This window comes from Alligator mississippiensis, chromosome 5 (assembly GCF_030867095.1).
Source record: "Alligator mississippiensis isolate rAllMis1 chromosome 5, rAllMis1, whole genome shotgun sequence".
NCBI classification, from domain to species: domain Eukaryota; kingdom Metazoa; phylum Chordata; order Crocodylia; family Alligatoridae; genus Alligator; species Alligator mississippiensis.
Window position 1 is genome coordinate 66,874,401 of NC_081828.1, and position 25,395 is coordinate 66,899,795.

Consider the following 25,395-nt stretch of genomic DNA (forward strand, 5'->3'; position numbering starts at 1 on the left):
CCTCCCCTCCCCACCAGTTTGGGTCCAATCCTGCTCCCTCTCCTCCCTCCACCCCCCACTTCTGGTCAGACCTCACCCCCAACTTTGGGTCCAACACCTCCCCCCCCACTTCGGGTCTGACCCCCCCTCCCTCCCCTTTGGGTCCAACCCCTCCCCCTTGGTTCCGGTCTGACCCCGCTTCACCCTCTTCCCCAGTTCAGGTCTGACCTCACTCCACCCCCTACCCCCCCCTTTGGGTCTGACCCTGCCCCCCCAGCCCCTGATTCTGGTCCGATGTCCACTCCTGGCCCGCACAGCCAATCGGCACACGTGTAGTTGGGCAAAAGCATTACAGACACATAGACACACAGAAAGACTAAGCCTTTTATTATGTTAAAATAATGAGAGACATGATATAATGCATCTAGAACTACATTTATTTTATAAATAATTATTACTAATTGCATCCATTTCAGGCTAAAGGAGAATCTCTACGGTACATGGTGCAATTCAGTAGGAGGAAAATTCTTTGTGTAGGTAGATATGTAAAATCAGCCATAACTAATGTTTGCATTTAAACTACACAAAATGATGAACAAATTGGGAATCTGGAAAATATGAAGTCTTGGATCTGAAGGCTGTGATTCTCAGTATGCCATTACAAATGTATTTGGTCTAAAGTTTGGAGTTATTTGTAAAATCACTGAAATCAATCCATTTCATTTCCCCAAAACAAGAGAGAAGTGCTTTAATTTCAAGCAAACAGAAATATTATTACTTAACTATTAATTTTAATACATTAAGCATCGGGATAAACAGATTTCATACAACACCCCAACTGGTACAGAACATTTTATATCAGAAAAGAAATAAGACACCCACTAAAAAGCTGCCAGTGTCAAATAATCACTTATTTTGCTGTTGTTAACTTGCCCCTATATAAATCATGGGGGCATGGTAAGCAACAGGAAACCATTTCAATCCACCAAATGCTTGTGAAACCTTGTAGAATTGTATTATATTAAAAATCTGTGTAAGGCTACATGTTTTGGACTTAGTGTTTCTCTCACATACACACAGAACAAGAAAACCAAAATCATCTTGTCCTATCAGGAAAGGAATGCATCTTACACTGCTATGGACACATCAGTGGCTTTGTAGTTCAGGTGGATTTCAGGTTTGATGTCATATACCATGTTCAAAAGTTTTTTCATCATGCTTTCCATCTCTTTGTGATAGTTACTGGTGACAGCTTGGATTTTTTCGGTTGTTTGGTCTTCGATTTTAGTGGAGAGGTTACCCTGGGAGCCCATTATCTACAAAGGCAAAACAAGAGAGAACTTCTTAGCAAGAGAAAACCTCTGAGCAAAATAAATAAAGGCTTACATCATAGCCATGTTTATTGTAGCTGACGCAACCTCTAAGAATGTGTATCTGTGTTCCAACAGAAACATTATGCAAACTTTCCAGAATGCTCTCAAAGAGTAATAGTTTAACTTAGATTGAACCATGTGAATAATCAACAGGATTAATGGGAATTCTTTTGAACACTTGTTAGTTGTAAGCCTCCCACTCTAATGCCAATTTCCAATGTTACTCCAGCATATAGCAATTGATTCTACTATAGGAGAGTTTCTGTTTTTGAATATTTTCCTTATATTGATTAATTCATGAAGTGGTATAGAGTAGTTCTATCACTAATTAGCTTGCTTTAACTTCTCTGAGGTAATCTAAATGTGGTCATTGGGTTATATACACTTCTAAAGAAAGAAAGAAATGAGGAGCTCATAAATTACTGACAATATCCTCCATGTTGCAGGGGTTTAAGTTGTAGCCGTGTTGGTCTAAGGATATAGGCAGACAAGGTTCCTTGGGTGAATTTGATATCTTTTATTAGACCAACCTAAATGGTTGGAGAATAGTTATTAAGCAAGCTTTTGGGTTCAAAAACCCTTCGTCAGGCTAAGGAAGCTGCAGCAGTTGGTGTGTGCTCTTCCTGGATGGAATGAAAAGTAAACAAGCCAGGGGCTGGGCTGGGCTGGGCTGGGGAGTCAGTTGCCAGGCAGATTGTAATGTATCAAAAATCCAATGTCTATGTTTAGTCCCTGATCTCTAGTATCCAGGAGGTTGATGAAATGGAGCTCATAGGCTCGTCTCTGGGAAGTGTTGTGTAAATTTCCCTTGAGGATCAGGACTGAGAGATTGGAGAGAGAGTGGCCCTCCTGTGAGAAATGTGCCCCCACTGGTAATTGGGTGTTTCTATCTTTGATGGATTTCCGGTGTGCGTTCATTCTGGTGCGCAGTTGTTGTCTGGTCTCTCCTACATATCTTCCATCAGGGCATTTGGTGCATTGGATGAGGTATATCACATTCCTGGAGGTGCAGCTGTAAGATCCTGGGATGCTGATGGCTCTGTTGTGGGGTGTAGTAATAGTGGGGGTGGTGGAGATGTGGGGGCAGGTTTTGCATCTCTTGTCATGGCACGGTCTGGATCCTTTTGGTGTGTTCTGGGGTTGAGGTTGCAACCCATATTAGAAAAAGACCCTATTCTTAAAAAGATCTTCCCAGAGCCACCCATCCTAGCGTTCAGACAAGTACCGAACCTCACCAACCTCATCACCAGAAGCAAACTTCCTCAACCCAGAACACACGGTCTGGATCCTTTTATATGGGTTGCAACCTCAACCCCAGAACACACCAAAAGGATCCAGACCGTGCCATGACAAGAGATGCAAAACCTGCCCCCACATCTCCACCACCCCCACTATTACTACACCCCACAACAGAGCCATCAGCATCCCAGGATCTTACAGCTGCACCTCCAGGAATGTGATATACCTCATCCAATGCACCAAATGCCCTGATGGAAGATATGTAGGAGAGACCAGACAACAACTGCGCACCAGAATGAACGCACACCGGAAATCCATCAAAGATAGAAACACCCAATTACCAGTGGGGGCACATTTCTCACAGGAGGGCCACTCTCTCTCCAATCTCTCAGTCCTGATCCTCAAGGGAAATTTACACAACACTTCCCAGAGACGAGCCTATGAGCTCCATTTCATCAACCTCCTGGATACTAGAGATCAGGGACTAAACATAGACATTGGATTTTTGATACATTACAATCTGCCTGGCAACTGACTCCCCAGCCCAGCCCAGCCCAGCCCCTGGCTTGTTTACTTTTCATTCCATCCAGGAAGAGCACACACCAACTGCTGCAGCTTCCTTAGCCTGACGAAGGGTTTTTGAACCCAAAAGCTTGCTTAATAACTATTCTCCAACCATTTAGGTTGGTCTAATAAAAGATATCAAATTCACCCAAGGAACCTTGTCTGACAATATCCTCAGGAGTTAGAAATATATAACCATCCATGGGTCTCATATAAGGCATTTTAAGCCAGCTACAGACATTATACTTTTACCAGTATAAGTTATTAGAAACTGGTCTATACCCACAACAGAGAAGTTTGGCACCCAAAACCAGTCTATACCCATAACAAAACAGAAGTTCAGCATACAGATTCGTTTAAAAATGGTGGAACCCAATCTAAGATTTGTGCCACCCTGCCCCCAACCAAAGGGCAAATGTATGTTCTGTTTGCTATGCTGCTTACAGACTACGCCACTTACGAAAGCCATGAAACTTAAATTGATTCTGCTTTGGGCTTTTTGAATGTCTGTACATGTCAAATTTTCTTGCCTGGCCAGGCAATACCAGGCAGCTTCTGGCACAGTAATTCTCAGGACATTTACTTAAAATTTAATTGAATCTTCCTTTCTCTCTAGAATAGTTAAACATTTTAGCAAGGCTATGTTATAAACAGATGCATGCTGTGACTTCACCTTACTACTGCCCCAGCTGCCTTTGAGTACTTCTCTGTGATAAAGTTATTTAATTAAAAAATTAATAGAATTTTTGAGGATGCTTCAGAAAATTGGAGGATTTTCCCTCGGGTCTTAGAAAGCACCAAGTGGTTGACATATATTAAATTTTGGATGACTTTTCAATCAACGCAGGTTAGCTACCCACATCTTTATCACCTTCTCAGTATGATAAAGATACAATATATAATATGGGTAGGTACTGTGCTTCAGTGCACCGTAGTCCTGCCAAGCCAAGCCCCCATTGTTTCAGTTGAGTGAGTCTCTTGCGTAGAAGTAAAAAAAATTGAACCATGGTTAAATTACCAGTATATGGGAGGGTGGAGGTCACCAAATTACTTTTTCTTGCATCTTCAGCCCAATTTTAGCCTTTAAAGAATACAAGTGAATTTAGATCTTTCTTTGTAAGGAAGTCATTTGAAATGACATTCACCTGCAGTTGGCATCAAATAAGGAATTGGTACATAATATGGATTTATTTTTTGTCCTGGTTTGTAGGTAAGAAGGACATCTTCCCCTGTTTAAATTTTTATTTGGACTAATTATTTTTAGGCCTATATTTAATGAGCATCATCTATATCTTAACTTGAGCCAAATTTTGAGGATTGTCTAGCCACTGTATGATCCCTACCTACATGGGAAACTGTCTTCGTGGAGATAATTTTCTACAATTTTATGGTGCCAATATATTCTTCCCCTAGTCTGCCTCAAGAAAAACACTCAAGAAATGTATTATTTCATTAAGCAGAGTCATATTTGCACTAGGAACTCTACCCTTTGATTCACACTACTGAAAAAAAATATACTCATTTAAGTTAATGAATGATTAGGGTTGTGCAGGTGCTAAGGTGTATGGCTGACAGCCCAGAGGTTGCAAGTTCAAGGCCTTAGCAGAAGTGCTTACAGGGTGATCCTGTTGGATTCCAATGAAGCTACAAATTCTGCTACATAATAGACCTGTGCGAAGCAGCTAGTATCTGCTTTGGATATGGCCGATTCAGAGACAGCGCTTCAATTTGGTGATTTGAATCAATTTGATCGAATCTGATTTAGTGATTCAGCTGCTGAATCTCTGAATCATCCAGACCAGGCCCATTCCATTTGCTTTCCCTGCCCGGCAATGGCTGCCCCGCCTGCCCCAGCTCCCGGCACTTTGGAAAAGATAGTGCCTGTGCAGGCCGGGAGTGGTCTGGGCCCGTCTTTGTGCACGTGGGCTGTGGCCAGCAGCCCGGGCATGCGGGGTCAGAGAAGACCGGGGGTGAGCTAGAATTAGTCACGGACGTGTAATGGTTGATTTAAAGATTGTTTATTTACACCAAAGGTGGTCGTGGTGTAGGCTGGACAGTTTCCAGGCACAGCTCTGCTTAAATCCTCATTAGAGGACTACGACAAGTTCGTTCTTTCCCACGGAGTTGTTGAAGCTCCGTGGGTTCGGTTGTTTCTCGTGCAGGAAGGGATACATCTAGGAATCTATCGGTGACGGGGAGAGGCCAGAGGCTGGTCAGGCCTCTATTGCCTTTTAAGAAATGCGTTGGGTCCGTGAGGATCCGCAGCACTTAGAGAGCTTCATACAAGGCGAAGGTTTCTCTCTCACTCCGATTTCTCTCCCTCCGATTTCTCTCCAACTTGGGCGGAAACCACCCAAGCTCTTTATACGGCTAGCAAGCCAATCGCTAGCCGCCACGTATGCATAATTTAACGTGAACCAATAATGTGGCTTGAATTTGAATACAAATGGCGGGAACTCTTTGCACCGAGCATTTCTTAGATGCAAAAGAAATGCACCATGCAAAGAAAGCTACAAATTAGCGGGAAATTTTCCATTGCACCGGGGTTCTCTTCTGCAGCAGAAAACTCTACCGTGCAAAGAAGCTGCAATTTAGCGGGAAAAATAATTTAGCAGTGCCGAAGCACACACAAAACAAAAATCACAACTTTGGGTTGTGACAGCGCCGACTCAGTGGGTGCTGCCAGGTGTGGGGAAATCCCCACTGCCCCCTACTGCCCTGTGCTGCATAGGGGGCATGCACAAGCCCCGCAAGGCTGCTGCAGGAGCAGAGAGTCCTGGAGTTTTTCTGGTTTTTGTTTTTTTTTTCCTTAAAGGGCTGGAGCTGGGTCGGGTGGGGCAGCTGTGGAGGGGCTGGAAGAGCAAGGTGGGGGGTTGCAGGGCTTGTGCAGAGCCCCTCATGCAATGTGGGGCAGCAGGGGGCAGCAGGGATGCCCCCCCCCCCCAGCAGCACCCACTGAGTCGGGGCTTTTTCTAAACCACCGGGAGCTGGGCAGGGGCAGTCATAGAGGGGGCTGGGGGAGCAGGCAAGGGATGGGGGGAGGCTGGCAGGGGTCTCCCCATGGTCTCCTCTCCCCTCCTCCATCCCCTACTTACCAGCTTTGAGTCCAGCTCCAGCTCTCTGCTGCAGCCAATGGGGATTGCCCAAATCATAGAAGCTGTCCAAATCTTTGGAAAAGATTTGAGGAACTTCAAATTGATTCAGACCTTTTTATTGGTCCCAATTCAATTCAGATTTGGAGACTCAGCCACCGAATTGGGCTGCATCTCCTCCAGATTGAATCAGCACCCGAAGCTTTGCACAGCCCGACTACATAACTATCACAAGGACACAAAAAAGGAAAGGAAGAATGGATGATTCCATTTTAATTGAATTTCTTCATGTTCTCTTTTTTACTACTGAGTTTAAAAATCTTCATCTGCGGAATGTCACACAATGCTGTACTTGATCTATGTTCTGTTTTCCCTTTTTCCTAATTTTACATCTTGTGTAAGTGGGATCCCAGTCAAGCCTTCTCTCTCCACAGATGGGTGCTATACATTAATACCATTGTGTACTCCATTCATTCTAGTCAGCATTAACAGGCTAAATTATATACTCTTATACATCCCATCTTTTATGCCTAAATGACATTTAATAATGTTCTTAGAGGTTCTAATATAGTTGTTGAAAGCATTGGTTCCATTATTTAACAGTAGTAGTAGTAGGCATGTGTCTGTCTCCTGTCTCGTGACATGATAGAATTAGGCTTGCTGAACATAATCCTTGCTCAAAAGGTAAAGTGAAACTGCAATACCCTCTCCAGGGTGCAAATGCCTGGGCATTGTATGTAGAGACACTGAGATGCCTACACACCAATGAGCCCCTGTCAGCCTTGCTGGTTAATCCAAAGGAAAGGCAGAAAGTCCTAAGCTAAAATATTCAGGAATGGTTTTCACATGCTCCTGGAGTTCAGGTATTTTAGAACTTGATTATTTGGCTTAAGTCCATTATAAAGACAGGAAACTTTGAATCTGCAAACTTTGGATCCTGATCTGGGTTTAAACTTTGAATATTGCCAGGATGGATCTCACTAATAGCTCTTTTCAGTACTCTTTGCCCTTCTTGCTGCTGCCTGTCATTATGGACCTATTAGTGTGGTTTGGGGTGTGTGTCGGCATGGAATAGAAGCCCAATCTCACTATAACAAAATACATTCAGGATGTTAAAAGATGCTCAAAGGTAACATTATATATGACTCTGTAAGTAATGTGGAATTATGAATGTTTTCATATGAATATTGACCTAGCACGTGGAACTAGTTATCAGTGTTCTGGCCCTGACCTGGCCCAGCCTCTCGATTTCCCTCCAGGCTTAGGTTAATAATGATGACATTTGTCTGGGATAGATAAATGTCCGACATAATGGGGTCAGGGAAAGTGAAGGAGAACTGTACTGACTGCTTACAACATGTTGTCATTGAAGAACCAGTTTTCAGTTTGGCCCTTTGTGTAAAGTGTTCATCAACAAACACGATCAAGGTGCTAATTGTGGGTATGGTGAGAAGATTGTGTTCAGCCTCATGTAGAGGGCATGTTTTTTTCTCTTTTGACAGTTCAGATTTAAATCAAGGGCTCCCCCTTTCTGCTTGATTGAAAAGATAAACACATTTTAAAGGTATTTGTTTTTATTTTGTCAGTAAAAATCTGAACTTGTATGTGCAGTTTTGCCTGGCCTTACTGTGACATCATCTCTTGGAGCTGACAGTGTAGATTAGTGACTTTGTATTTATATCTATACCTAGGGGTTATGATATCTGTTTAAAAATCATGTTGTATATGGATTGTGGCTGAAATGACAAGCTGGTAAAGCTTTTTTCTTTCTTTATGACTTCTACCATTTTATTTCCCTTTTTTTGACCGGTGTAATTTTGTACAAAACAGGCAAAAAGAAATGAAAAGGAAAGTCAAGAAGGAAAACAAGCAGTTTGTGACAATCCTTCATGAAAACAGTAGGGAGACTTGCCAAAGGATAGTAAAATGTAAAAAAAAAAAAAAAAAAAAAAAAAAAGGTCACTAAAATTCAGGAGAATAAAACCTCAGTTCAATGATTCATTTTTACCATGAGAATGTAATTTAAAAAAAGTCAGAGTTTTGAACACAAGCACCTATCAGAAGATGTTTCTGTGTGTGGAGTTGGAAAATAAGTTGATAAAAATTCCTCTGTGACGGCCTCATCTTGAGCCTAATGACGGTTTTGAAAAAACTCCAACACTTTGAATATTAGACAGAAAGCAACATTTGATTTATTTCAACTTCTAATTTGAATCTAGGAACAGAAGATCTACTTGGTAGTAACAGTGCTGGATACTGTCCAACCTATCCACATCCTTCTAGAAGTGTGAGGCCCAAAACTGGACACAGTACTTTAGGTGAGGCCTCATCAGTGATGAACAGTGTGGAAGAATCACTTCACTTAATTTGCAAGAGATATATCCCAGTCAATAAAACCCAGTATGTTGTTGAGTTCCATGGACATTCAATCAGGCCACTAGTTTAATTATAGATATAAGCGTCTTACTTACATTAGATTGTTTGTGCCTGAATTCCTTTTCTCTCTGTAACCGGTAGTGGTCTATCTCTGCTGTGGCTTCTTCTTTGGCTTGCCTCAATCTCTTTCCCTTTCCTGAACAGAAAATAGAGATATTAAATTCAGGTTGAAATTCTTTGTGACAACACACATGACCATCTTCTATCACAGCTTCATGTTTAAATACAATCTTTTAAATAAAATCGTTTAAATAAAATCTTTTTTCATTGGTCGTAGTAGCCAGCAGATAACAGATACAGAGGTGGGTGATTCAATAAGAAAGAATATCAAAGCAGGTATTTTGTACAAATGTGTGGTAAACATGAAAGCAATCATAAGATCAGGATTTTTTTTTTTTTAGTATAGATAGTTGTGTCTTTACTGAATAACTACACAATGGAGAATGAGTAAAATGTGTAGGATTCCCAGTGAAGTTAATGTAAGTTTTTATTAGGAAAGGTTCTTTAGCAATGCCTAAGTAAATTAAGATCAATGAGAACCAAGGAGATTTAGGTTTCTAAGTCACTAAAGTGCTCAGTCTCTAGTGCTTTAACTAGAAGCACACATCAATAACAAAAAAGTTTGCAGGTTTGCTAACAGAATGGAAGGAACAGCAAACCAGTTCTTTATCACAACCTGTATGACAATTTTCTATCTCACTTCCTTGTTTAAATGAAGTATCTTTTTTGATTGGTAGTAGTAGCCACCAGATAACAGATTTTAGTTGTCACTGATTGGAAAATACATTATTCTGTAAGATTTGCTATATTGATTTGCTGCCAGGAACACTTCAGCCCACACCAACTGGATTTTATTTAACTCTGGCAGATGTCCAGGGTACTACACAAAGATATGCCTAACCCTTAGCGAACTGAACTGCAACATCTATATTTTATTGTCTCCATTACTTTTTTTTTTGGTCAAATGCAGAGATGGGTGATTAAGAAAGAAAGACTATCAAAGCAGGTATTGTGCACTAATGTGTGGTAAACGTGAAAAAAAATTGTAAGACCAGGATTTTTTTTTTAATACAAAAGTTATTCTGTTAAGTGACCTTTAAGCTGTAACAAAAAGAAAAGCCCTCATACTGAAAAATCTTATGCACATGCTTAACTTTACATATTATGAATTTCACTTTGACTTATGCAAGCTGCAAGTAGTCTTATTTATGTGTAAGTCTTTGAAGCAGTTGATACTATCTACAGTATCTCCCAGGTTTGGCAAAAATACATTTAAAAAGAGAGGGAAAGAAATGTAGAAACACAGCGCTTACGTTGTTGTCATGTGAAACAAATGCTGAACTTGTAATTGCTGAATTGTGATGCTTATGTACCTATTTGTTTTATAGGACGTTGGTGAAATCCCACAGAGCCTCACAAAGGTTTTGTTTTTTATACTGGATCTTATTAGTCCAGGAAAATCTATGATGTTGATTAATTAATGAGATGACAGTATTACTAGAGCTAAGATATTGGAAGCTGGCAACTGAAAAGAGGATTCTTTAGTGTGACTGTTTAAATTTTTTTTGGCTTGTTTTTATTAACACCTACTTGACTTCAATTGTTTATGAATACTTTGGAAAAAAGACATTTTTGTTAAAATGTGCACATGCATGCCTTTGATGAATGTGTTGGAACGAAAAGTGTACCTTTTCCGAAGTCCCCAGCAAGGGTCTCTAACAAAATCAGAAAGATGAGTGTTGACAGTTTTGGTATTCCTCAAAACCAAGTGCCCCCCCCCCCCTCAAAATGCAACCCATCCACTCCAAATCCTAAATACTTGAGACTTTCTTTATGTACTTTAAAGAGGAAAGCAAGCAAGCAAGAAATTCCACTTCTTCATTATTCTGTTTTTCTGCTGAAGGATGTGCTATGTTTTGAGTCTAGCATACAGAAATTTGTCTTCATGTAGCCTCAAGTACTATTTCTCAGAAAAAGCCTGCTAGAGCCACAGTTGCTGATTCTGATGTCTGTTGTACCTGTACAAATGAGAAGTAAATCTGTTAAATTAATAGACTTAAACTGGTAGAAGAGTGAAAGGAATTAGGTCCTAACTATCTATATTTGGTACATGATTTGATTTGAACAACAGACTTGAGGCAATTGTTCATTTCTTTTTTTTTTCTTGGTGCACTAAATTGGATTGGTTTCAGTTATACTGCACATGTGAAAGCATATCAGATGTGACATATAGCAATGTAAGTCCCCTGGGCATGGCACAACAGTGAAACTGAAGCTTGGAAAAAACAGTGCTTTGACTAGATCTGTGATTCAAGAAAATCTTTGGCAAAAATGACTGATTCAGTGGTAAATTATCAGTTCAATGGGCAGGCCAGTCCCAAGTCAGGACCTTCATTTCTGGGAGTAGATTTAGTAACAGAGACACTAAATTCCTTTTAGCATCTTATTCTGATTTATAGGCCACTTGACCCACTGGAGTATGCTTATTGTGGAATTCATGGAGGGATCAGGTGTGATTATATTAAAGCCTTTCTACAGCAGGAACTGTTGTGCAACCTTGTGGATTTACTGTATATTTTTATTTCCTAGAATGCTTTCTTGGATACTTAATTATATCTCTCAGAGTCCACGTGTCATCAAAGATCATTGGCAATGTGTATAGAATTGCAGGCAGACCATTTAAAAATGTTTTCCCTGTTTCAAACCAAAATACAAATCCTTTCTTAAAATGTATCTTTACTGAATTCGATTATATTTATTGAATTATGAACCAGCAGTGTGACATTGTTGCAAGGACGGCTAATGACATACTAGGCTGCATTGGTAGGAGCATTGCCATCAGATCAAGGGAAGTGATTATTCCTCTCTATTCAACACTGGTGCCGCCACATCTGGAGTACTTTGTCCAGTTTTGGGCCCCCCACTACAGAAAGGATGTGAACAAATTGGAGAGAATCCAGTGGAAGGTAACAAACTGGTTAGGGGGATAGGGGACATGACTTCTGAAGAGAGGCTGAGGGAACTACCTGAAGGTAGTTGAAGGGTGGTACCAAAGAGAATGGAACTAGACTATTCTCAGTGGTGGCAGATGACAGAACAAGGAACAATGATCTCAAGTGGCAGCAAGAGAAGTTTAGGTTAGATATTAGGAAAAACTGTCTCACTAGGAGGGTAGTAAAACACCAGAAGAGGTTACCCAGAAAGGTTGTGGAATCTCCGTCATTGGAAGTTTTTACGACCCAACTAGATAAAGCCTTGGCTGGGATGATATAGTTGAAGATGTCCTGCTTTGAGCAGGGAATTGGACTAGGTGGCCTCCTGAGGTTCCTTCCAGTCCTCATTTTCTATGATTCTACCTCACTGTGCAAGTGGTCTGTCACTGGTTCATATTTCCAGAAGCTGTAAGTGAAAAACGATGCATTCGTGTAAAGGCTTGACACCAGCCTGAGCAACAGAAGTTAGAGTTGTGTCAGCATTTTCAAATCCTACCCAGTAAATTTGGACGCGTTGATTTTGGGTTTCAAGTTCAACCTTTTCAGCAGAGATTCTTTAAGAATGAAATCAATGTGCCAGATTCTTATTGGATGTAAATCAAGAGAGCTACAACTGATTTAGATGGAGCTCTGCCAGATTATACCAGTCAAAAAACTGGATGAGGATCTGGGTTTCAGCTGGATAATGAAGTAAACTCCCTTAAGTCTAGGGGATTTCATTTTTATATTTGAGCTAGACCCATCCAAAATAAATGTATGAAAAATGTTGTCACTAAATAAATCAATACAAACATATAGGCTAGGGACAGAAATGACACACAAACCAGTATAAGTGATTGAAAACTGGTTCAAATCTGTAACACAACAGAAGTTCAGTGTACATAAGCTGCTTTCAAAAAAAACCAGGCTAAGATCAACCTGGATTTGTACCTCCCCTGCCACTCCCCCGCATTTGCAGGGTGGGCAGGTTAGTCTTGGCCTAAGCTGTTTGCTCCAGGTGAGCAGGGAGGCATGCTTTACTACCCCCCAGCTTCTTGCATGGGACAATGCAGGTGTTTGCCTGCATTTCCAAAATAAAAAGTGAATGTCTGTTCACTTGCTAATTGACTCAGTCTATGCAACTTAGATTAACCTATGAAGACTGAAACGATTCAGCCTCAGGCTTGTACTTAGTCATACAATACATAAAATAGACTAAGAGAAGTGGCAAGATTTGGTTTTTCTGTCTTCAGCTAAAACAGATGAAGCAAAAAAACAATACTGTCCATGGTAGTGGGGCCCAACCTTTTTTGGCATGTGCCACAAATTAGCTCTGCACACTCCCTAAGTGTCACTCTGGTCCCTTACCCTTACCTGATCTTCTGCTTGGCTTTCTGCTTCCTTTCCTGTGCTCTCTGTGTGATCTAATGCTTTACTGTCTGCTCCCTGCCCTATCTGCCACTGTGATACCTGTCCCCTCCCCAGTATGTCACATATCACATATAGAGGCTGCCTAAACCTCTGATCTACTGGATGTTGTAGCAGTTAACGTGTGTAAAAAAACCACTCTGTAGAGTGTCATGCACTGGATATGAAAATGGCAGCCATTTAATTTGTCCATGATGCTTTGCTATTTGCAAACTGATAGCCTAGTGTTTCCTATTTAATTAAATGCAATAAATGGTAGGGCAAGAGCACTGTGGCCAGAATCCATGATTGCCAGCATATGTGATATATGCTGCACCTGATTATGGTGAACAGAAACTAGATCTAAACCTGCTATTTTACTAGAAGCAACCCAAAGGTAATTTTTTAAACCTCTTGTCTATTACTGTGTCTGCACAACGAGGCCTGGCTTATTCTGAATTGTGTTATATGGGTCTTCCTTAGCTGGTGTATATCCATTTAGCTCCACTGAGGTCCATCGATCGGCCCCTGTCTTTGCTGGAAGCATGGAATGAAAATTTATCTAAGACCACTCTGATGAGGAGGTTAGAAACTATATGGAGGCCAGTGAGGCAGAGTGAGGTTTGATCTATTTATTTCAGGAAGGGGAAAAATATACCAGTAGTTTACAGGTGTAATTATTCCAAGAGGAAAGTTTTACAACCCTCAACACCTGTTACACAACAACAGGTGTGCAGGGTACTTTCTTAGATCCCTGTGTGGTTCCCACGCTACGTGGCTCACGTTGATACATCTTGGTTATCCCCTTATATAAGTTTTTATTTTATTGAAACAGCAGGAAAGCATTTTCAGTGTCAGGGAAAAAATGTTTTCTCATTGCCATAATTTTTTCATGGTAATGCGTTAGCTTAGTTATAAGTAAAGCACTGGTGTGATTTTTTTATTTTTTTTTTAAAGAATACTGTTGCTTTGTCAGATATTGTTTTCAAATTAAATAGAAAATCAAGGTAAATCAGACACTTCTGAAAATGTTTAATCTGATCACAAATTTATATCTATATTGTATTTTAAATTAGAATGCTCTGTTAAAACATGCTTTGAATGTTCAAAAACAAATTTAGGATTGTCGGCTAAGTTTCTGTATGTGAATGATAAACCAGTAATAATAGTGATTTGCCAAAAACACAAACAACCCCTGTTTTAAATAGGATTACCTTATTTGTCCTTAAGCGCATGTTAAACAGTTTACAATGCAGATTTTATTGTATTCTTTCTGAGGAGGATATGTTGCACTCCATAAAAATTTAATATTTTGACCACTGGTCAAATTATACAGCTTTTTTGCTACATAAAACATATGCCATCTGTTAACTAGGAAAAAGCTAAACGTGTAAGTTTGGGTGTTAAAAACATGCATTGTCTGAACAGGTATGTTAGTCCCTCCAAGTTTCTGTCATGCACAACAAGAGCTGTGTTTAGTGTTAATTTTTTATCTTGTTGTGCATGACAGAAACTTGGAGGGACTGACATACCTTTCAGACAATGCATTCTTATTTCTGAGATTAATTTTATTTTTAAATAATGGAAGCAAGTAGATATAGCATGAAAAAGAGGTCTAGGATCAAAGTTTGTTTGTCTGAGTCTGGGTTCTAAGGATCTAGAAGATATTAATGTATTTATCTCCATCACACAGCCCTTACATAGTCTGTTAGGCACAGGTGAAATCTCTGAAACCTACCAATGAGCTAAGAGGAGTATTGCAAGCCAGGACTAAAGTGCATTGACCATGATCTATGAAAACAGTATATAGATTCATAGATGTTAGGGTCGGAAGGGACCTCAATAGATGATCTAGTCCGACCACCTGCATAGGCAGAAAAGAGTGCTGGGTTCAGATGACTCCAGCTAGATGCCCCTCTAACCGCCTCTTGAAGACCCCCAGGGTAGGGGAGAGCACCACCTCCCTTGGGAGCCCGTTCCAGACCTCGGCCACTCTAACTGTGAAGAAGTTCTTCCTAATGTCCAATCTAAATCTGCTCTCTGCTAGCTTGTGGCCATTATTTCTTGTGACCCTCCAGGGGCGCCTTGGTGAGTAGAGCCTCACCAATTCCCTTCTGCGCCCCCATAATGAATGTATAGGCAGCCACAAGGTCACCTCTCAATCTTCTCTTGTGGAGGCTGAAGAGGTCCAGCTGCCCTAGTCTTTCCTCATAGGGCTTGGCCTGCAAGCCCTTAACCATATGAGTGGCCTTTCTCTGGACCCTCTCCAGGTTATCCACATCCCTCTTGAAGTGTGGCACCCAGAACTGGATGCAGTACTCCAACTGCAGTTTGACCTCCTTGGATCTATTTGTCACGCATCTGCTGATGCACGATAAAGTGCAGTTAGCTTTGTTGATGACTTTGTTACACTGATGACTCATGTTCATCTTGGAGTCCACTAGGACTCCGAGATCCCTTTCCGCTTCCGTGATACTGAGCAGGTCATTTCCTAGGCAATAGGTGTGCTGGACATTTTTCCTTCCTCAGTGCAGCACTTTGCATTTCTCCTTGTTAAATTGCATTCTATTGTTTTCTGCCCATTTGTCCAACCTGTCCAGGTCTGCATGTAGTTGTTCCCTGCCCTCTGGTGTGTCCGCTTCTCCCCACAGTTTGTATCATCCGCAAACTTGGACAGAGTACACTTCACTCTCTTGTCCAAGTCACTGATGAAGACATTGAAGAGTATCGGCCCAAGGACCGAGCCCTGTGGGACCCCACTGCCCATGTCCTTCCAGGTCGATACTGACTAATCCACCACCACTCTCTGAGTATGACCCTTTAGCCAATTTGCCACCCACCAGACTGTGTAATCATCCAAGTCACAGCCTCTTAATTTGTTCACCAGTATGGGGTGGGATACCGTATCAAAGGCCTTCTTGAAGTCTAAGTAAATGATGTCTACCCCTACTTCTGTATCCAGGTGTTTGTAACCTGGTCATAAAAAGAGACTAGATTAGTCAGGCATGATCTACCTGCTATGAACCTGTGCTGGTTTCCCTTCAGCATAATTTTTTCTGCTAGGCTCTCACATACATGAGTCTTAATAATCTTTTCAAAGACTTTGCCTAGGATGCAGGTGAGACTGACTGACCTATAGTTGCCTGGATCCTCCTTCCTTCCCTTCTTGAAAATAGGGACCACATTGGCCCTTTTCCAGTCCTCGGGGACCTGGCCCGTGTGCCACGAGTGCTCAAATATTCTTGCCAGTGGCTGCGCAATGACATCAGCCAGTGCCTTCAGTAACCTCGGATGGAGCTCATCCAGGCTTGCCGACTTAAACGCATCCAGTCCTTTCAAGTGACTCTGCAACATCTCAGGGTCAACGCTTGGTAGTCTGGACCCCTGCTGTTGCCTCTCTACAATCCCATTGTGAGACTTGTCTTGCCCCTCGTTTAGGAACACTGAGGCAAAGAACTCATTGAGGAGTTTGGCCTTGTCCCCCCCTGTCTGTCACCAATTGCTTTTGCCCATTCAGTAGTGGTCCTATACCGCCCTGGGCCTGCCTTTTACTCCCTATATATCTGAAAAAACAATTTTTTGTTATCCTTAACTTTTGATGCCATCCTCAGCTCCATGGTAGCTTTGGCCTTTCTAACTGCCTCCCTACAACTGTGAGCTGAGGAGGTATACTTCTATTTAGTAATCTCTCCCTGTTTCCACTGCTTATATGCCCCCCTTTTTGCCCGTAGGTTGCTCTGGATTTCTCTGGTCAGCCAAGGAAGCATCTTGGCCCCTTTCCCCTGCATCAGGATTGTCTCCCTCTGTGCCCGAAGGATCGCTTGCTTAAGGCACAGCCACCCTTCCTGGGCTCCCATCTTGCCAAATCTCTTACTCTGCAGTGCGTCGTTGACAAAATGCCTGAGCTCTCTGAAGTCAGCCTTCCTCAAGTCTAGCACTTCCACCCTACTAGTTACCTTTCCCACTCTATGCCTTATGGTGAATTCTGTTATTTGGTGGTCACTGTCCCCCAGGTGACCGCTGATCTGATGACCATGTCATCCCCCGTTGCCAATACCAGGTCCAGTAAGGCATTCCCCCTAGTGGGACCATATACCTCCTGCGTCAGGCGGAGGTCCTGTACATAGGATAGGAACCTGCATGAATGGTGGGAATTTTCTGTCTGCATCTCCCAGCAGATGTCAGGGTAGTTTAGGTCCCCCATGAGTACCGCTTCCCTAGTCTTTATGGTCTCCCAGAGCTGCCTCAGGAGTTCCAAATCTAGTTCTTCCCCTTGGTGTGGGGGTCTATAGCAGACCCCTAGCACCAAATCCCTTTTCCCTTGACCTCCATGTATCCTAACCCACAATCCTTCTACTTTCTCCTCCTCCGATTCTATTTTGATAAGGGTTGATGTATAATGGTCCTTGACATAGAGCACAACCCCCCCCCCCCTCCTCACTCTATCCTTTCTGTACAGCTTATAGTGACTTACTTCAATGTGCAGCTTGTTTATAATATATAGTCCCAACTGCTTTATGGGGTCTAGTAGTTTTTCAGAAAAAAGTTCCAGGCAAGTATCCTTCCTCACCCAAGTAAGTATAACATGCACAACATGCATCTGTTAATAAAGAGTTCAATTATTTTGATGCTCTGGGTTCCAGTGCATCTCTTGGACAGCCTATTCCAAAATACTTTGAGCAAGATCCTTAGCACTTTCATTTATATCAGCCAAGATTTAGCACAGTGATACTCAGATCACAGAGCTGAAGCCAGGAATGTTTTGTCAACATATCCCCTGCAGCTCTTCATAGAAAATGTTATCAAGGATTTATTGTTTTTTAACTTTATGAGAGAGGGATTTTCTGCAATAACAGATATCGCAATCAATGCTTACTAATATACTAAATTTTTGTTTTGTTTTGAAATAGTGTATTTGTCCCTTTTCACTTTGGGGCATACGTACTGTTTTGACCTTGGTTAACGCTGACTGCTTCTGTGGCTCCTGAGCCAATGAGGACTGAGTGTCACTGATGTAGTCTATTGTCTCCTTAGATCGAACACTGTGTGCAAATAAAGTATGATCAGGCTCTAAGCTGTTCTGGTGATGTGGATGTCTACTGATAGAACTTTCCTCTCTTTTTTTTTTTTTTTTGCCCTAGGATATTCTTGAAAATCATGTTTCAGCTAAAAAGATTTTTTTCTGGTAACATCATTTGAGGGAACTACCTTTTCCCTTCCTTCTTTTGTAAGCAATGTAGATAGAGCAGTCAGTAAAGAACAAGCTCACTGCTATGAGTATCTCAGTGGCTGTTTAGCAATGATAGCATAGGTCATATTTACAGTTTAACTTGGGAGGAACTGCACTAGTACAGGCAGGGCAAGTTCACTGTTTTCCTTTGAAACTGAGACCTGTTGATTGTCAATCTCTGAGCAGAATCTGCTGATGTTAACTGGTACAAATTGGTTTAGAGTTGATGTTTTCTGAAATGAGATGGAACAGGCTTGACTTGCTTTGCAAATTTCTACACGCATAGGTTACCTATCTGCTCTAGTTATTGCCTAATAGGTTAGTAATTGTTAGATGACTGTACCTTGGAATTATTTCTGAGGTCTAGTGTACATTTTATTTTATGTCCAACCCGTTGCTAAATTCTGCAGTAATATATATTGATCTCAATTCAGAGTGGCTCTGGAAGGGAAGATGCTGAAATTTATTCTGGATTTAGGTGCGTGTAGTTAACAACAGTATTTGGCACTATGAAACATTTATGACTTCATTAGAAAGTTGAACCTTTTTAATAATGAGGGTTTAGTTTTAGTGAGACAACTCATCTTACATGGGCATAATTAGTTATTAAAATGTTTTAGTTCAAGTCTACACTAGAACATTTTGCTTGCATAATAGTGTTAGTTAGGGCTCTGTTTTACAACATTATTATATCAGCACAAACTCTAGAGCAGATGCAGTTATATTGGCAAAAATGTGCCTTTGAGTATAGAAAGGGTTGGCAACCTATGGCCTATGAATTGGATTTTGCCCACCTGGGCTAAGTACAGACAATCAAAAAGCTGGAGGCTGAATTGATTCAGTCTTCACAGGTTAGTCTAAGCTAGTAGATTGAACCAATAAACAAGTGAACAGACATTCACTTTTGGTTCTGGAAATGCAGCCACATGCCTACCATGGCCCAGGCTAGAAGTAGGAGGTAGGCAGGCTAGCCTTGGCCCAAGCTGCTTGCTCCAGCCAAGCAGGAAGGGCATGCTCTATTTTCCCACCCCCCACTTCTGGCCTGGGCCACCATAGCCATGCCTGCATTTCTAGAATCAAAAGTGAATGTCTGTCCACTTGGGGGGTGGGGAGGGAAGGGGAAGGGTTTGCAAGGAAGGTGCACAGTATCCAGGGACAGTTAATTAGAATCTGGAGGGGATCTGGGACAGAAGATCAGTAAACCGATTTAACCTAAATCAGTTAAGTCAGATATTGCATCCATCTGGGTTTATCTCAAACCAGTTTTGGCCATTTTGAAAGTGGTTTATGTTCTCTGAACTTCTAGGTTAGGGACAGAAATTCAAAAAGGTTGAGCCTGAATTGATTCAATCTTTGCAGGTTAGTCTAACCTGGGTAGGCTGAACCAGTTTGTAAATATAAAGACATTCCCTCTGGACTGAAGAAATGCAGGCATATGCCTGCAGTGGCTTAGGTTAGAAGCCAGGGGCGCTAAAGCAGCCCTTCCTTCCCTTCCACCGTGCTGAGGCCCAGCAGGATGCTGTAATTAGGGAGGGGTTCCTCCCCCCCCCCCCCCCGGCTATTGATAACAGAGCATTTATCAGCTCTGTTATCAGCATTTAGCACCCCATCAGAAAACAGAGCCTCGCTCATTAGTTCAAGCTCTTCTTAAACAACTTTTTTTCCAAGGAAGGAATGGAAAGACATTACCAGATACCTGTTGATTATCTCCAACAATAGGCTCCTTTTTATATATTGTAGATAGCGTTCTGTTACATTGTATTGATTTTTACTGTTTTATATTGTATTTATACTGTATTATATTGTATTCCTATAATTTGTGCATTGATTTTTATTGTTTCATATTAACATAGATTCATAGAAGGGACCACAATGGATCATCGTGTCCAACCCCCTGCCCCTGGCAGGAAAGAGGACCGAGGTCAGAGGACCCCAGCCAAGTGACTATCTAGCCTCCTCTTGAAGACCTCCAAGGTAGGTGATAGCACCACCTCTCCTGGAAGCCCATTCCAGATCCTGGCCACCCTTACTGTGAAAAATTTCTTCCTAATATCTAACCTAAATCCACTCTCAACTAGTTTTACACCCGTTATTCCTAGTCACTGCCTGGGGTGCCTTAGTAAACAGCGCTTCCCCTATTCCCTGTTGACCTCCTCTAATAAATTTATAGGTGGCCACAAGATCTCCCCTCAGCCATCTCTTGTGAAGGCTGAAGAGATTTAGCTTTCTCAACCTCCCCCCGTAGGGTCTATCACGAAGGACACTAATCATGCGAGTGGCCCTCCTCTGGACCCTCTCGAGATTTCCCGCATCCCTCTTGAAGTGCGGCGCCCAAAACTGGACACAGTACTCCAACTGTGGCCTGACCAGTGCCGCATAGAGGGGGAGCATCACCTCTTTTGTTCTATTAGTCATGCACCTGCTAATGTACAACAAGGTGCGATTGGCCTTGTTGACGGCCTTGTAACACTGCCGGCTCATGTTCATTTTGGAGTCAATTATGACTCCAAGACCCCTCTCTGCCTCCGAGCTGCTGAGAAGGACACTCCCCAAACCTATAGGTATGCTGGGGATTCCTCCTTCCCAGGTGGAGTACCTTACATTTCTCTTTATTACATCCTATTTCTCTCTGCCCATTGATCCAACCTGTCCAGGTTGGCCTGAATCTGCTCCCTGCCCTCTGGTGTACTAACTTTGCCCCATAACTTGGTATCATCAGCGAACTTGGAGAGGGTGCTCTCCACGCCCTCATCCAAATCGCTGATGAAGATATTAAATAATATCGGTCTGAGGACTGAACCCTGCAGGACCCCACTGCCCACCTCCCTCCATTCCGAGAAGGATCCATCCACCACCACTCTCTGAGTGCAGTCCCTAAGCCAGTTGGCCACTCACCTGACCGTGTAGGTGTCCACTCCACAGTCTGCTAGCTTCCCAATGAGGATAGGGTGCGAAACTGTGTCGAAGGCCTTCCTAAAGTCCAGGAAGATGACATCAGCCTCAGCTCCCTTGTCCAGGCAGTGTTGCGTGACCTGGTCACAGAAGGCTACCAGGTTTGTCAGGCAGGATCTACCTGTGACAAACCCATGCTGGTTTCCCCTCAGCATCGTTTCCCCTGCTGGGCTTGCACAAATGTGTTCTTTGATTATTTTCTCTAGCATTTTCCCAGGAATAGAGGTAAGACTGACTGGTCTAAAGTTACCCAGCTCATCCCTTCTCCCTTTCTTGAAAAAGGGCACCACATTGGCCCTTCTCCTGTCCTCAGGGACCTGGCCGGAGCACCATGAGTGGTCGAACAGCTATGCCAGCAGCTCAGCTATGACACTGGTCAATTCTTTCAGCAGCTGTGTATGGAGGTCATCCGGGCCTGCTGACTTGTACCCATCCAGCTCCTCCAGGAGCTCCTTAACTATTTCAGAACTAAACTTAGGCAGACTGGTGCCTTGTGGACATATGTCAATGATCGAGGTGGGGGAATTGGCTTGGTTGGTACATAGAAATACTGAAGCGAAGAACTCATTGAACAGCTTTGCTTTTTTCCCCGCATCAACCACCAACTGTCCTGATTTGTCCTGCAGGGGCCCTATGTTGCTCTGAGCTTCCCTTTTGCCTGCTATATACTTGAAGGACTTTTTATTGTCCTTGATTGTTGAAGCCAGCCTGAGCTCAAGCTCTGCCTTGACCTGTCTAACTGATTCCCTGCAATAGCGCACCAGGGAGATATATTCCTCCTTGGTGTCTGCTCCCTGCTTCCATTGCCTATGAGGAACTGAAGCTTGGGGTTCAGCTTCTGTCTGTCCTGTTCCAGAGGGTTCCAGGTGTTGTTACTGAGCATGTAATGCCCTGGCATAATGGTGGGTTGCCTCATCTTTTGTTTCTTGAATGCTGAGGGTGGTTCCAAGGGCTGGGTCATTGGTTCAGGTGTTGGTTTTTAATAGTTCGGTCATTCAGAGGGAGCTATTTCTAGATCTATTGCCATTATCCACACTGAAAGCCTAAATATTGTATGATTTAGGCCTTCAGTGTGGGTTGGCATGAACGATGTCAAGTATCCATTTTGTGTCAGGTCCCCATCTTGTTCCCATCTTGTCCCCATGCCCTGTTGTGTAAGTATGTTGTAACCTATGACTCATACCTACCCCTCCTATGTATCTTGGTTCCTGAATGAATGGGGATGAATGAGGGTACTTGAGAGACAATGGCAGTAGGTCTAAAAATAGCTCCCTCTGAATGACCAAACCATCAAAACCAATACCTGAACCAATGACCCAGCCCTTGGAACCACTCTCAGCATTCAAGAAACAAAAGATGAGGCAACCCACCATTGTGCGAAGGGTTCACCTGCTCAGTAACAACACCTGGAACCCTCTGGAACAGAACTGACATTGCCTGGACAAGCCCTTCCCATAGGAGGGTAGTCTGCCCCATAAAAAGGGGTAGTGAAGACTGACTCCTTGGGGCACCTTCTCCATCTGGACCAGCACCATGTCACACCACCTATCCACCCAGATGCCCTGCTGGTGACCCCACTCTGGACAACACTTTGCTGTGGAAGACCCTGGCTGGCCATCAAGGATGAACTCATAGCCCAGGATAGGTAGCTATCACCCACCTTCCTGCCCAAAGCAAAGGACTTGGACTCTGTTTCTCTTCTCTACCTGGACTCCAACCCTTCCACTGAGTCTTTCTCCTGCTACCATTGTGAATGCCTGTGTGTGTGTGTGTAGGCATGGGGCTGTGTAGTGTGTTGTCTGGTTAATAAACCTGTTATTTTGAAACCCCAAGTTGGGTTTTTGTCTGTTTTCTGACTGTTTCCTCCTTACCACCACTGATCTGCCCCAAGCTCCCAGCTTTCAGCCTCAGTTTCCAGCCCCAAGCTCCCAGGTTTCTGCCTCTCTCTCTTTCCTGGTTGTCTCCTCCTTGCCACCAGGCTTCTTCCCCTTGCACCAGTGACCTTGAGTAACCCTGGGGCCACTTGACCTTAAGTAACCCCAAGCTTCAGTTCCTCAACCAGCTTCTCTGTAGTCTACCGGTTCTAATCCTGGTTCCGGCAACTTTTACTCCTTACACTTTCTCTCTCACCTTAACCTTAATCTTCCCCCAGGTATTGCAAGTACCCCAAACACACGCATACATACCATACCATCCGAGTTAGGAACTCACCTGTGTGTATGTGTAGGTGGGTGGTTTGTGTGTGAACTGGTGAATATACATATATATGTCATATGCGTGATATATGAATTAGTGGCACTGCATGCATGTATCTGGAGCATAATCTAGATTTAGATTGTTAACTGTTCAGAGCAGACCCTGCCATATGACTGGTCTTTAAAGCACATTGTGAACTGTTAGTGTCACATAAACAATATATGACTGCATTAATAGCAGTACTGTTTTGTGTACTAGGGCTACAGGACTGGTCTCTTAATTGACACAACACTGAAGTCTACATTTCTACTTGAAACACAGGCTATATTTCCGTGTAGTATATTTCCTTCTAGAACACTTACACACTATATAGGTCTGATTAAGTCCCTCAGCAACTTTACTTTGCAACATTCTTTGCATACCAGCATTTCTTTCCTCTTTTTTGATTGGCTTTCTTCTCTGATTCCTAATATTTTTCAGTTGCAGGTCAGTCAAGTAACATAAAATTTAAAGGTACAGTATTCTAAACCATGTTCAGAATCTGTGAAAGATCACCTGTAATCCCCCCTGTGAAGCTGAGGCAGGTCAACAATTGATGAATAAGTACTTCGTAGTGGGAGTGCATTCTACATGTTCTTCTATTGAGATCACAGAGAGTGCCATACATAAAATGAGGAAGAATATGCATGGAGAGATTGCAGGGACATGATAATTTGTTTTATTTAAATACTAAGGATGTTCATTTGCAGCTGCAAGTACAGTTTGCTATTCTTGTACGTATTACCTTTTTTTTCATTACTCCTTTTGTCCATGCTTGCCTTTGATAAATTAAGCTTTTAAATGTAATATCCTCATATATTTATATACCCAGACACATAATATGCTTAAAAGAATGTCAGCTTTTTGTTTGCTATTTTTTTTTCTTGAGTTGAGTGTTTAGCAACATGATTTTAAGTGTATTCTTGCTGACTGCATGCCTTACATTGATTATTGGGGTAAACCCTCACAGTGTTGTGAATTCTCATGGTTTTTCTTGTGACTGGTGGTGATATATAGTTTACTTTTTTTTTTTTTTTTTTTTAAAGATCCAACTCCAGGAGTTATATTATTTATTATGTGACTATTTAAACTTGATTAAAAGAATAAAAATATGTTCTGTGATTGCAACATATTTGACAGAAAACCAGTGACAAGGGCCCAACTTTTCTTACTTTTATATCTTATGAATTTGGGGGTGTCTGACTCATGATGACTTTTGAGTTCTTAAGAGTTGCCAATACTCCTAATACAGTCTCCCAATTTTCTATCAGAACAAAACCACTTATAGGCCTGGCCAGCTCGTGACAGCTAAATAAAGTTAGGATAAAGCTAAATGAGCTAAACAAACAGGTGATACTAGTAGTAATCTAAGTGGTGAGAGTGAGCTGGCAAGCAGGAATGAGTAGAAGCAGCAGGAAATTCATGATCCTGTGTACAGATGAAATAATACTGATATTTTACCAAGCTACTGTATTTCTAATGAGCATTCCATAGCACAATACAATAAACCCAGACCAAATACTTACTCTTTTTGGCTTCTTCTACTTTGTCTTTGGCACGTTTTTCTGCTTGTAAAAGCTGCTGGATTCCCTGAGACTGGCTGGTCATGCTGATTCCTTGGGTCTGGCTTGTCTTTGTAACAACTAAGAATTCAAAGGAGTTTTATACTATCAAATAATCTCTTCCCTGGGCATTTTGTTGTGTCAACATGTGTTATAGTACCCATCTAGATTGCACCAAGTCAGCCTGGTCTTAGCCAGATTGCTGCAGTGCAAGAAAAAACAAAGGGCCTAATCAGGAAAACCACAATTTGCTTTAGAGACACTCTCTCCTTCTCTGGGTAACACAAGTTTACCCAGGATTAAACTGAAAATATGGGAATGACACTCAGACTATGACTGCTCATAGTTTTCTTT

General features: G+C 42.2%; 1 protein-coding gene and 1 long non-coding RNA gene across 4 annotated transcripts in view; one reads left to right on the top strand and one right to left on the bottom strand.

Annotated features, from left to right (window-relative positions):
• Positions 1-349: 349 nt before the first annotated feature.
• ATP6V1G3 (ATPase H+ transporting V1 subunit G3) lies at positions 350-25,184 on the bottom strand. 2 transcript variants are annotated; one of them, XM_019491206.2, is made up of 4 exons: positions 25,006-25,090; positions 11,880-12,082; positions 8,719-8,819; positions 350-1,295 (listed from the first exon to the last, which is right to left on the bottom strand). In XM_019491206.2, the coding sequence occupies exons 2-4, from the start codon at positions 12,022-12,024 to the stop codon at positions 1,107-1,109; spliced, it is 435 nt and encodes a 144-aa protein (XP_019346751.1). In that variant the 5' UTR covers positions 12,025-12,082; positions 25,006-25,090; the 3' UTR covers positions 350-1,106. The 2 variants fall into 2 exon arrangements, with proteins under 2 accessions (XP_019346751.1, XP_006262639.2); XM_006262577.4 differs by lacking the exon at positions 11,880-12,082 and having other exon boundaries at positions 25,006-25,184.
• LOC132250822 (uncharacterized) overlaps positions 23,952-25,395 on the top strand; it is a 38,989-nt gene continuing 37,545 nt past the window's right edge. For both annotated transcript variants that reach the window (XR_009462463.1, XR_009462464.1), the window contains exon 1: positions 23,952-24,213. This is a non-coding gene — a long non-coding RNA (uncharacterized LOC132250822). The remainder of the gene's footprint in view (positions 24,214-25,395) is intronic.